A 14338-nucleotide genomic window follows, 5' to 3' on the forward strand; every position below is an offset into this window, starting at 1 on the left:
CTTTCTCAAACGAAACCAAGGACTGAGGCATTTCACACCCGAGGAATCTAACAGATCCACACAAAATTAAATCCTTAACAACTCTGATCATTTCTTCATCATCATGATGCTGTCTGTCCAGTTGTGAGGATTTTGTGTTGCTATTGAGTTGTACTCCATACAGAAGGCTTCATTCATCATTATGCTGTCTGTCCAGTTGTGAGGATTTTGTGTTGATATTGAGTTGTAATCCATACAGAAGGCAACAGTCCTGGATTTTACAGGCAATGCTTCAAGCCCTTCTCAATTTCAGCAAGCAAGATTGTGTCCTCTATAAATCAGAGGTTGTTAACAAGTCTTCCTCTAATACTGATGCCAAGTTCTGCTTCTCTGATTATTTGCTCCTCATACAAATTAAATAAATTCGGTGAAAGGATACAACCTTGACACACGCTTTTCTGTGTTCTCTTGTTCTGGCTGAATGCCTGCCTCTTGGTCTGTACTGATTCTGCATGAGCACAATGACGTGTTCAGGGATTCCCATTCTGCTCAAGGTGCTCCATAGTCGGTTAGGATCCACAACCACAAAGTCCAATACATTTGCATAGTCGATAAAACACAAGTAAGCATCTTTCTGCTATTCTCTGCTTTCTGCCAAGCTTTCATGCCACCTTCTCCGCTGAGTCCAGCTTGAATGTCTGCACCTCCTGGTCAATGCAGCAATATACTGCAGCAACTTTTGCTGATGGTCTTCTGTACAAGTTTACTTGCATGTAGTGTTAATATTGTAGTATCAATCTGCACATTGCTGGGTCACCTTTTCTCTGGAGTGGGAACAAATATGGATCTCTTCCAGTCAGTTGGTTCGGTAGCTGCCTTCCAAGTGTCTTGGTAGAGATCTGATCATTTACTACCCATCCAATGCCACAGATGGAATTGGCAGCCAGTAGAGTCCACGGTACTTTCAAGATTTCAATCCTATACCTAGATTGTGGTGCATTTGAGATCTTGTTTCTAGATGAAGAAGAACGGGGAACAAACCAAGAAAACGTCAAAGGTTTCCATACCTTGGGTGTTTAAAGGGCCTCCACATAGTAAATCAGTGTACTGCTGTCTTGTTTTATCTGCAGCCAGACAGAAATTATAGAGGTATGAATTGCCCCCATTCTCCTTAATGGAATGTTACCTTCAAAGACTATTGGGTTTTTAAAATCATTTTATTAGGGGTTCATACAGCTCTTATCACAATTCATACATACATCAATTGTGTAAAACACATTTGTACATTTATTGCCCTCATCATTCTCAAAACATTTGCTCTCCACCTAAACCCCTGTAGTCACCTCCTCATTTTCCCCTCCCTCCCCACTCCCTGCTCCCTTATGAACCCTTGATAATTTGCAAATTATTATTTTGTCATATCCTGCCCTATCTGACGTCTCTATTCACCCACTTTTCTGCTGTCTGTAACCAGGGAGGAGGTCCCATGTAGATCCTTGTAATCAGTTCCCCCTTTCTTACCCACCCTCCCTCAGCTCTCCCAGAATCACCACTCACACCACTGGCCCTGAAGGGATCATCTGCCCTGACATCCCTGTGTTTCCAGCTCCTATCTGTACCAGTGTGCATCCTCTGGTCTAGCCAGATTTGTAAGGTAGAATTGGGATCATAATAGTGGGGGAGGAGGAAGCATTTAGGAACTAGAAGAAAGTTGTATTTTTCATCATTGCTACATTGCACCCTGACTGGTTCATCTCCTCTCCTAGACCCTTCTGTAAGGGAATGTCCAGTGGCCTAAAAACTGGCTGTGGGTCTCCACTCTGCACCTCCTACCCCCTCATTCACTATGATACGATTTTTTGTTGTGATGATGCCTGATACCTTATCCCTTCAACACCTCGGGATCGCACAGGCTGGTGTGCTTCTTCCATGTGGGCTTTGTTTCCTGTCTCATCTTTTAATACACTGCAAGACTGATTAATCTTTTCTGTGGTCCTTCCTAATAATAGTTCCTTCCTTTGGAGAGTACAACTTGCATCATTTTGCTTTTCTCAGGAAGATTTATTGGCTCTTTTCTTGTTTCCTTTGCACTAACTTGATAGATTCGATATAATGACTTTTATTAAGTTTACTTGTTTCCCTTACTAAGCTATGAGGTCCCAAGGCCCAGACGACCATAGCAATTTGTTGTGTGTGACATGGACATATGAGAAAAGCCATCAGAGGAACAACAATAAATGACTGCAAGTGTCCGTAGGTTTTGAGCTTATATTTGTAGAGTTGATTAGAGAATCATCTTCAAACTTGGATAACATGGTAATAAAAATTGAAAAAATGTTAAATTGATATTGAGTTGATACTGTCTCATGTTGTTGTTAAATGTAGTCAAGTCAATTCTTATTCATAGTGATCCTATGGACAATAGAAGGAAACACTTCCAGGGCTTGCTGTATCACCAAAATTGGAATGATGGAGTCCATTGCTGCAGCTATTGTGTAACAACATCTTGGTGAGGGTTTTTTCTCTAGCCTTCTACACGTTACCAAGCGTGATGTCCTTTTCCAGGAGAGGTTTCTCCTGATAACATATCCAAAGTGTGTAAGGCAGTCCCACCATCCTCCCCTTTAAGGAGCTGTGGCGGCTCTACTTCTTGCCAGACAGATGTTTGCTTTTCTGAAAGTCCATCGTTTTTTGAATATTCTTCAACAGTACAATAATTCAAATGCATTGATTTATCTTCAGAGAGAAGCTGTAGAGGGTTTTCAAAACTTTAAATATTTATGAGGGCAAGCAGCTCATGTTTCTCCCAGAAAAGGCTGGTGGGTTTAAATTGCTGACTTTAGAGTAAGAATTTCGTAACCCAGGTCAACACCAAACATCCCTAGGTAACACAATAAGAGGTGAAGCATTTTAAAAGAACGATGGAGTAAGACAACACTAGAGAACAGAAAATATTGAGTCAAGGTAATTTTAAGCTTCTATTTTAATATATAATCCGTGAGGACAAAATTACTGAAATTTTATGACCAGTAATGAGATCTATTACCATTTTGTAGTAACAGAAAAGGCAAGGACAATATAAGAAACGCAAAAACTGTGAAATTTCTGGAAATTCCTCAATGTGTAGTTATATGTTTTGTTTCAATGTCATCAATTTAGAAGTATAATATAGAAGTTGAAATATCTTCAATATTAAAAATTAAAGAAAGTACTTTTTAAGATACTTGATAAGTGACTTCTTTTTACATTTAGGTAAAACTTAAAACTTTGTCCTGACCAGTAACCCTCTCTTCTTATAGTACTACCCTCTCTTTTCTTGAGACTTCTGAATACACATAATTCATATTCGTATTACAAGTCTTCCTCTCTCTAAAAGAAACCTTTTTTCCTTCCTCCACTAGTAACATTCATATTCTGCGAACCTTTCTGCCAACTGTTTGAAATGCACTTTCTGAAGAGACATTAAACTCGCTTCTCAATCTATTCTGATAGAATAGTGTCCTTACTCTTTTTCTCTTTTTAATGGAACAATGAATTATTATTCACAAATTCTCTGTTTCTCCTACTGTGGTGACTGTGTTGCTGTCATGCTGAAAGCTCTGTCACTCATTTGCAAATGTCAGCAGGGCCACCCAAAGTGAAAAGGGTCAGCAGAGCTTCCAGAATGAGAAAAGACAACAAAGAAACAGCTTCAAAACTGCTAATGATCAGAACTTGGAATGTGTAAAGTATGAATCTAAGAAAATTTGAAATTATCAAAAATGAAGTGGAACATATAAAGACTGACATCTTAGAGGTTAGTAAGCAGAAACGTTCTGGTATTGGCCATTTTGAATTGGAAAATCATGTTTTACTATGCTGGGAATGACATATCAAGATAAGTGGCCGTGCATTCATTGTTAAAAAAAATTTCAAACTCAATCGTGCTATCTGTGATAAGTTTATATCTATCCACCTTCAAGAAAATCCAAGGAATATAAATATATTTCAAATTTATGCACCAACCACAAAAGCTGATGAATATAAGAACTCTACCAGTATATTCCATTGGAAATACATCAAATATGCAATCAAGCTGTGTTGATACGTGTTAGTGATTCAAATGCAAAAAGTTGGAAACAAACAGGAAGGAAAAGTGGCTGAAAATATGGTCTTGGTGATAGAAGCTGAGCTGAAGATTCCATGATAGAATTTTGCAAGACCAACAACTTGTTCATAGCAAATACACTTTTCAACAACCAAAGGTAACTATCCATATGAACTTCCCCAGATAGAACACACAGAAATAAAATTAACAGCACATGTGGGAAAAGAATATTGAGAAGCTCAGTATCAGAGGATAAAACCAGACTACAGGTGGACTGTGGAACAGACAGCGTTTGCTCTTATGCAAATTCAGGATAAAGCTGAAGAAAGTTAATACATGAAAGTCAAAATACAACCTTGAATCTATGTGTTAGACAGGGTTCTCTAGATTAGCCAAACCAGGACACTAATGATTTTATGTAGATAGATATATAGATATATACAGTATGAAGGAATGTAAAAACTAATTAGTCCACACAGCAGTACAGAGGGCTCAGTTCAACTTACTTCTGTGGAACAATTAATATACTGGAAGTCCTTCAACTCACAAGGGCCACTGGGTCCAAGGTAAAGCAAGCAGACAGCTGAGTCTTCCATAGGGCAATGCAGTGTCAGGCCACAGGCAGCAAACAGCAGAGCAGGTCACCAACAGTCAGAAAGATGACAAGATCCGATAGTCCCGTGCTCAAGCAATATATACACCAACAGCGTGGCAGAGCAGGTCTCAAAGGACCTTCAAGCTTTATTGACACAACCCATGGGTTGGCAGTCCCACAGGTAGTGTAGCTCAAGAGTTGAGACAGAAAACTAGAAGTCACACACTGCTCTGGTCACCAGAGAGCAAGAGAGAGAGAGAGGTGGGGCTTGCCAAGCCATTTATCTCTTTGTTCTCCAATCAAACTGTGACCATATTAATCCCACATGTTCTTATTCACCAGGTTGGCACAATAAACCTACCTATCACAGTCTATCACACCTGAGTTTTGAGACCATCTCAAGAACAGATTTTTGTACTAAAGGTCCTGGCTAAAAGCATAAGGCACAGGAAAGATATCAAAGGTATTCATCTGGGGAAAGAAGAGGTGAAACTGTACTTATTGGTGGATGATATGATTTTATATATGGAAACCCCCAAAATCTCCGCAAGAAGGAAACTGGAAGTGATAGAGGAATATGACAGTGTGGCAGGATACAAGATCCAGAAACAGAATATCCAATTGCTATATATGTATAGGACAAGACCACAGAATAGGAGATCAGGAAGGTAGTACTCTTCACAATAGCCACACCCAAATTGAAATATTTAGGGATATAACTAACCAAAAAACCCAAAAGATTTGTATGAGGAAAAGTTCAGAATAATAGTACAAGAAACCAAAAGTGATCTCCACAAATGGAAGAATATCCCATGCTCATGGATTGGAAGACTTAATGTAGAATGATATTAGTCCTACCCAAGGAACTATATAAGTTTAATGCTATCCCGATATAAATACCAACATCTTTCTTCAAATAAATTGGATAAACTGACTACCAACTTCATATGGAAAGATAAGAAGCCCCGAATTAGTAGAGAACAACTCTAGAAGAAGGACAAAGTTGGAGGGCTTGCTCTACCTGACTTTATCACCTACTATACGCCACAGTGGTCAAAACAGTGTGGTATTGGTATAATGATAGATATTAAAACCAATGGAAAATAACTAAAAACCCAGAAATAAAACTATCAGCATACAGACAACTGATATTCAATAAGGGCCCTCAAAATATCAAATACCCTCTACAACAAGTGGCACTGGGGAAAAAATGGATATCTACCTACAGAAAAATGAAGAAAGACCCTTTCCTCTTTCCATGCACAAGAATAAATACAAGTAGATCATAGACCGTGAGGTAAAACCCCAAACTATTAGGGCCATCAATGAGGGAATTGAGACAAACCTGAGAACTTTGGTGCAGGGAATCCATAGGCTATCAAAAATAGGGAAAGACACAAACACAGAGGAAGCACAAATTGACAAGTGGGATCTACTGAGATAAAACACCTGTTTACATCAAAAGACTTCACCAAAAGAGTACTAAGAGAGCCCACAGACTGGGAAAACACCTTTAGCAATGACACATCAGACAAAGGCCTTATTACTAAGATTAACAATATGCTTCTCTCCTACAATAAGAAAAAAAAACCCATTGAGGAAGTGGGCAAAAGACCTGAACAGATGTTTCATCAGGACAGACATCCAAATGGCTAATAACCATATGAGAAAATGTTCCTGATCATTAGCCATAGGGGAAATGCAAATTTAAACAACTATGAGATACTACCTAACACCCTCAAAGATAGCCCAATTCTAAAAATCAGAAAGCAACTTGTTTTGGAAGGATGCGGTGAGACAGGAATGCATAGCCATTATGGAAATCATTTGGTGATATCTTAAAAAAAAAAAAGGAAATCCAACACCCCCCCCCTTGTGGGCATATACCCAGAAGTATTAAGAAACAGACCACGGCCAGACATCTGCGCTCCAATGTTCATCACGGCGCAGTTCACTCTCCCAGAGTTAGAAACAACCTAAATTTCCATCAACAGATTAATGGATTAAAAACTCTGGTACATGCATACAATGGAGCACTACACATCCCTAAAACCAGTGATGAATTTGTTAAGCACATCATTTCATGGGAAGAGTTGGAGGAATTTATGCTAAGTGAAGTAAGTCAAGCACAAAAGAACAAGTACATGAGCCCAATGAGGTAAGCTTAAAAAGTACAATGGGCATGGGGTAAAAGCTACTAAATGTATAAATTCCTGTGGCAAGCTCCAGACAATCTGGCAGGGGTCAGACCCAACCCAGGGAAGCACTTGGCAGCCAACTAAAAATGTGGGGGCTGGGAGACAAGAGTAGTAGGACACAGGGCACTAAGCCACCCACAGGGAGGGTATTGTTTATGTCTCCACAGGAAAGGAAGAGGAGGACCAGACCTCATCCCAGTGTGCCAAACCTTGGGGCAACATTCAGGTCCCCAGAGAGGACTGTGGGGCTAGCCCCAATTCCAGCTATGTTGACCTCCCTCCCTCTCCCCAGAAGAATGCAATACAGAGGACAGCACTGAAGATATAGCCCCAGGGGAGATTGGCGGGCTGCCCAGACCACACAGGAGCAAACTAAGAGGGAAAGAAAGAGTGTGTGGATCACATCCTGGCTAAGGAAGCCTCGAGGACGGACGGCATTCCTGCTCAGAGCAGCCAGTGCACGGAAAGGACCATAGGGCTGGCCCCACTAAGAGACACAAAGTCCCTCTCACTGACCCATAGCACTAAGGAAGACAGCACTGGAGACACAGTTTGGGAATTGTGCCCTGTCTGTTCCCCTGGCACAGGGACGAACCACAGGGAGCACGACAGAGCAGCAAGTGGAGCAAAGCAATGAAGTCCCCTAGGAATCCTGAAAATAGACTTCTGCCTCAGGGGTCAGGGGTGGTGGGGAAATAGAAACGGGACAGGCTTGACACCTCATGAGAACTGATTGGAAAACATTCATAAGCGTTAGCAGACATACCTGGAACCATTTATAGTTTACATATATGTCTATCTATATAAGATAGGAAGGATTAATAATCCTGAGGAGAAAATAATGTGTCTGATAGTTCCAGGGAGGACATAGGAGAGAAGGGGGGGGGGGGGCAAGAAACCCAGGGACAAGGGACAATAAGTGATCTAAAATCGATACCAAAGAAGGCAGAGAATGCCTGGTGGGGTTTGATCAAGTGCAATGTAGCCAAGAGAAATTACTGAGAGCCCAATGAAGGTTGAACATGAGAGTGGGAAAGGAGGAAAGTAAAATGAAAGAAAGAAAGAACTAGGAGGCAAAAGATATTTACAGAGATATAAATACAGGCATCTATCTATGTAAATATATTAATATATAATGATAGAGATATGGGTCATTGTACATATATTTATAGGTTAAGTATTAATGTTGCAGACAGATATTGGGCCTCTACCCAACTCCAATACTTTGTGCTAATACCCTGGCATTCTGTGATGCTCACCTCCCCAATATGATCACTGAAGACAAAATGTGTGCATAAGCAAATGAGGTGAAGAGAGCTGATAGTGCCTGGCTATTAAAAGATATAGCATCTGGGGTCTTAAAGACTTGAACTTAAACAAGCAGTCATGTGGCAGAGAAGCAACAAAGTCTACATGAAAGAAGTACACCAACCTGTGTGATCAGAAGGTGTTGATGGGATCAGATACCAGGCATCAGAAGACCCAAAGCCCATCTGTAGACAATTGGACATCCCTCACAGAAGGGCCATAGGAAGCAACGAGTCAGTCAGGGTGCAGTAGACTGTGCAAGATATTAAAATTATAATAATTTATACTTGTTGTAAGAGCTGTAAGACACCCCCCCTCCGATAAAAGGATTTATCTTAAAAAGAACAGATTTTATACAGCAAACACTAATGACAGAAGCTAGATCGGGTGAGCTATGGGGGGATATCGGGAAAGGCAGAATAGATCAAAGTGGTTGTTGGAAAAGCCCCTGAAACTGCTCTAAGCCTTAGAGTAGCTAAAGCAAATGGAAGAACGGATGAAGTCAAGGAGCTGAGTAGAACATTTCAGAGTGCCCCTAGACAAGATAAGGTCAAAGATAATGAAAGTGAAAAGAGCTAGAGTTACTAAGCCGAAGGGAAGAACCGGCTCAGCATATCTTAAGCTGGAAGAACTAAAGAAAAAAGTCAAGCCCTGAGTTGCTATACTGAAAGATTCTATGAGCAAACTATTGAATGATTCAAGAAGCATCAAAAGAAGTTGGAAAGAATACGCTGAGTCACTGTACCTAAAAGAAAAAGTCTGCCTTTAACAATTTCAGGAAGTAGCATATGAACAAGAACCCATGGTACCAAAGAAAAGTTCAAGCAGCCCTGAAAGCATTTTTCAACTTAAGCAAGTCTCCAGGAATTGATGGAATACCAGCTGAAATGCTTCAAAAACCTGATGAAGCCCAGAAACACTCATGTAGGCCAGGAAACTTGGAAGATGGCTACTTGGCCCAGTGATTGGAAGATATCCACATATATGTGGCATTCCAAAGAAAGGTGACCCAACAGAATGCTCAGATTATAGGGTATTGTCATGATACAGGGAGAAATGGTTGAAGTTGTTAAGGATTTTGTCTTGCTTGGATCCACAATCAGTGTTCATAGAAGCAGCAGTCAAGAGAGCCAAAGATACACTGTGTTTAGTAAATCTGCTACATAAGGCCTCTTTAGAATATTGAAACCCAAGGACATTACTTTGAGGGCTAAGTTGTGACTGACCCAAGTCATGGTATTGTCCACTGCTTCATATGCATGTGAAATTTGGAAACTGAAAAAGGAAGGGCACCGATGAATCGATGCATTTGAATTGTGGTGCTGGAGAAGAATATGGAAAGTAACATGGGCTGCTAAAAGGGCAAAGCAATCTGTCCTGAAAGAAGTATGGTAGAGTGCTCCTTAGAGGCAAGAATGGTGAAGCTTCGTCTTACATCATTTGTAGATGTTGTCTGGAGAGATCAGTTCCTGGAGAAGGACAGTGGTAAAGCAGAAGGGCGGGGCAAAATTTGAAGGCCCTTAAGGAGGTGGCTTGACACAGCGGCTGCTCCAGCACAAGAACAATTGTGCGGATGGCACAGCACTGGGCAGTATTTAATTCCGTTGGGCATAAGGTCCCTATGTACTGGATCCAATTAGAAGGCACCTAGCAGTACAACACAGTAAATTATAGTAGCTTATTTACCTATATGATTATTTATTAAAGATGCCTAGATGTTACACGTTCTAAACTCAGTAGTCTGGATTCACATAAATGTTAAATATCTTTGATCCCCTCTAACGAGAATGAGAACATCAATGACTCTGAGGAGAATGAGCCGTCCATGTGGCTTTCTGAGCATCTTCTCATGTTTTTAAGAATTCAAGTAAGAAACAAGTAGCAATGGTTACATTGATGAAGTAATTATAATTTCCAATTCACTTCCAATTTCGTCTAACACACCAGTGTCTAATGACAATACATATATATACTGTTTTATAAGAAATGATTGAATACAGCAGTAATCAACTACAGTATTTACTGGAATATAAGTGGACCCGAGTATAAGCCGAGGTACCTAATTATTACCTGGGAAACCAGAAAAACTGATTGACTCGAGTCTAAGCCTAGGGTGGAAAATGCAGAAACTATTGGTAAGTTTCAATAATCAAAACAAATGAAAATAAAATTACTAAAAATTGAGACATCAATGGGGTAATGTATTTAAATATTTTTAAACAAAACTTTGAAAAAGAACTTTCATGGTAATGTCCCCCCACCCCCCACCCCTGCCAAGTATTAACCAGGAGGAGGTGGGGGAATCGGTGCTGGCGGGGATGCAGGATGTGAATTAACACAGAGACCAGAGGGGAGAGACAAGCACAGCCACAGACACCTAACCAGTTCAGCTTCCGGTGTAAGTGAATCACTATGGGTGCTTCTGCAAATTGGAGCTGCCCAGGTCACAGGACGGCTCTGATTGGTTAGATGTGAGTAAACAAACATTCAAAGCCCTACAGCACCAGCAGGGCTTTGAATGAACAGAGTAGGAAGGCAATCACCCTCGAGATAACTGGCGCTCCTCCCATTACCTTGAGGGAGCCCCAGCGAGATGTTACACTCTCTGGGGTACCACTGACCCATGTATAAGCTGAACCCATTTTGTGTTGAAAAAATCGGCTTATACACGAGTATATACGGCATTTGACAATGTTCATTACAATAGAGGCATATATCAAAACCTATATCTGACCTGTTGTATGAGACTACTCTACTTAATCAAATATTGGCTGTGTTTTTCGATGTCTTAACATCTCTGTAATTCATGCACATGTACATACGTAAGCACTTTAGTTACAAATTTCTGGGAAGGCCAATAAATGACCAATTGCAGAGTTTCTTTGACTCAAACTAAAGGTTCAGATCTGTGGTGTATATTTTAAAAACAAATAAATATACTATGCACAAATTATAGGTTTTATTTAATTTCTAGTGCTAAAGATATTTGGTGATCCCTTCAATGTTTACAGAAGAAATTGAATTTTTTTAAATCATGGTCTTTAAATTTTGCAAGCACGGTTAACTGCACTTCTTAATTTTGTTAATCATGATGACTAAATAAGGAGGAGGGGATATTTTCTGTCATCCTATCACACAAATTAAAAATAGTGTCCTGTGTTAAATGATTTGACATTAATATTGTGCATTAGAATTAGAGTTAGATATTCTAGCTTCAATATTGCATGCTTTTATCTGAATACAAAGGAGAAATGTGTCCACGGTGGACTTTGAGGCTTGGGTTTTTGCTTACCTTCATCATTTGTAGCAAACCCCAGCGATGTCATAAAAGTCTTACCTTTGAGCATGTGGCCTATCTATCAGTCATGGACCCATCCTTGTGGATTGAGCATGGTGAGCTAGCAGCATGCGTGTGCCAGGGCCAGGCTGTGTAACTCCGGGCTTTCCTCAGGACAGTGACCTGCTGGACCAGCGGAAATGCTGCTTCACCGTGCAATCTGAGTCCGGGGAGGACCTCTACTTCTCCGTGGAACTTGACTGTGACCTCACACAGTGGGAGCGAGCCTTCCAAACGGCAACTTTCCTAGAAGTGGAGCGGATCCAGGTGAGGGCCTAGGCAGGTTTAGGATCTGTGTCCCCACAGGTTAATGACCACTACCAGAGAGTCCCAGTATAATTTCAAATGAATGTAAAACGAATTATTTTAATCTTGACTTCCTCAGGTACATTAAACAATTAGTACTTGGATTAGTCCAGCTGCATTGTTGCTAGGGTCCCTGTTAATATCCTGTACAGGTTATTACAAAACAAAACAAACAAAATGAAAACAAGCTTTGAAAAACATCTTTGGGTTCATTGGATGGCGGCAGGAAAACTCTCTAATATTTTGTTTAGTGTCACTAGAATAGCTTAAATAATGTGCCCCGTGAAGCCATTGGCTTTGAGGGGATCTGCTGGGGCAATTAAATTCCATGATGAAATGTTCACTCATCTGATTCCTGATGGAGTGGCTACGTGCCTGATAGATTTTCTTGATGGCACAGCATGGCCATAGGGGCTTATTAAAAAAAAGTTTAGGAAAATTTCCTTGGTGAGGAAGAGTCATGAAAGTGTGTGTGTGTGTGTGTGTGTGTGTGTGTGTGTGTGTGTGTTCCCCTCATCCCCACCATACACTTGTTCAGACTTCAATGATGCACAACGCTGTCCGGTGAAATTTCATTAGTAAATGTTACCCTTCCTATCCTACAGCTTTACTTTTTTCCCATTAAATTGAAAGAACATTTCAAAGGAACAGGATTGGTGACCCTGAAGGATGCCACAATTGCTATTTTGAGGTAGTATAAATGGAAGAGCCCTGAATTATTTCGGGGAAGGGTTAGAGAAAAGAAAATAACACCTCCCAAAGTATATCGAACGATGACCTATGGGGGAGATGTAATAGCATTTGTGTGTTCCATGAAGATTCTATGTTTTGTTGCAATCCTTCCTTACTTCAGTTTAGTGACATCAGGTTGATGCTGAGTCATTGCAAACCTAAAGGACAATGTAGAGCTGCCCCTGTGGGTTTCTGGGTCACCTTTGCAGGAGGTGAAACCTCATCTCTCTCCGATGGAGCAGCTGTGGTTTTGAACTGCCAACCTTGCACTCAGCAGCGCAACATGCAACCACAGTGAGACCAGTGCTTCTTTTTGACTTACTGTGATATGAACATTGATTAAAATCAATATCTTCAAAACGTATTATTATTTTCTACCATTCACCAAAAATGTACTTATAATTTTAATTGAGAAATGCTTGGATTTCAGTCTAATATAGGAGATACTCTGTTGCAGGCTCTTGGTTTTATTATTATTATTTTAAGCTCCTTGTTTATAAGCCTACTTCCTGTTCAATCAAAGTGACTCTGGATCCTGCATGAACGCCTCCCTTCTCTTACTCTGATTCTTCTGACTAGGAACCTTGATGACAACCCCTCTTACCACACATAATATTTGAAGGTGTTTTCACGTCATATCATTTTCAAAATTTTGACCAATTTTCAGCCTATCTTGTACGCTACTCACCACAAGTCCTTTTACAAGTGCCTTGTGCAAACTCTTCCCTCTGTTCAGTTTCGAACACCAGAATTGGTTTCCTTTGTCTATTTTCTCAAGTCTGCTCACACCCCTCCTTGTATTGGTGTGACATTATTCCCCACACTAAATTATAGATTGTTTGAGTTTTCTTTTATTTTTCTACCAGTGGACTATGATTTTTTTCACATAACAGGTATTTAATAAATATTTGTTGATTGTATTTCTAAATCATTTATAGACTGCAATTCATACGTCCCTCATCTCTACAATTCTCAGGAGCTTGCCTTGAAACATCCCTTTCAAAGACAAGCCCTGACCTCTTCCCTCTGCCCATGTTGAATGAAAATGATGGATTTTGCCTCATTTAATTCATTTAATAGAGCTGAGAACCAAACAGTAGACCCTGGATTTTGAAAAGACAACTATAAAGGTATCATAATATTGACTATGTCAGACTGCTTGCCTATTATAGGAGGTTTGTATACATGTGTTTGTCAATATGTGAACTATCGCTGCAAGGTGGTTAATATCTTCCTTGTCTGACACCCAAACCCCTCTGGTCCTGCACCAGTATTACGTGACTATCAAGTCTCACACATAGGAGACATGTATGTTGACTGTTGGTGCAACTGCCTTATTCTATTGTCAGACACTACTTTCTTACGTTTATCTCTGATACTACTTTCCTATTCAAATAGTTGAGAAATATAACTTCAATATTTCAGCTGTATAAAAATATCCATTTAGTAGGATAGATGCTGCAGTGGGAAGATAGAAACTATATAAATTATTTTATTTTAAATGTCAGTCTCTAAGAATATTATATTACATTAAATTATAATTTAATTGAATGAGAATATTTTTTATTATATTTCATATATGCAAGCATTACTAATGATCATTTTTACTGAAATATTCCACTTAATTTAGAAACATTTATAATTTTTACATGATGGAAAATTTTCTTTTAAAATATCTCCTAGTGTTTAGAAAAGAGTTAGTTATATTGTTCTTTTGTAATCTGGGCTTCCTGTTGTTTAAACAAAGATGCTGTGCAATGCAGAATTTTCTCTGTAAACAAAGAAGGCTGAAGATG

General features: G+C 39.8%; 1 protein-coding gene across 2 annotated transcripts in view; it reads left to right on the forward strand.

The window, feature by feature from the left end:
* The window catches only part of SNTG1 (syntrophin gamma 1), a 233717-nt gene that overhangs the window by 192050 nt on the left and 27329 nt on the right, over nt 1-14338 (forward strand). For both annotated transcript variants that reach the window (XM_075550673.1, XM_075550674.1), the window contains exon 14: nt 11619-11771. In XM_075550673.1, coding sequence (XP_075406788.1) covers nt 11619-11771 — 153 coding nt within the window. The remainder of the gene's footprint in view (nt 1-11618; nt 11772-14338) is intronic.

This window comes from Tenrec ecaudatus, chromosome 5 (genome assembly GCF_050624435.1).
Source record: "Tenrec ecaudatus isolate mTenEca1 chromosome 5, mTenEca1.hap1, whole genome shotgun sequence".
NCBI lineage: Eukaryota > Metazoa > Chordata > Mammalia > Afrosoricida > Tenrecidae > Tenrec > Tenrec ecaudatus.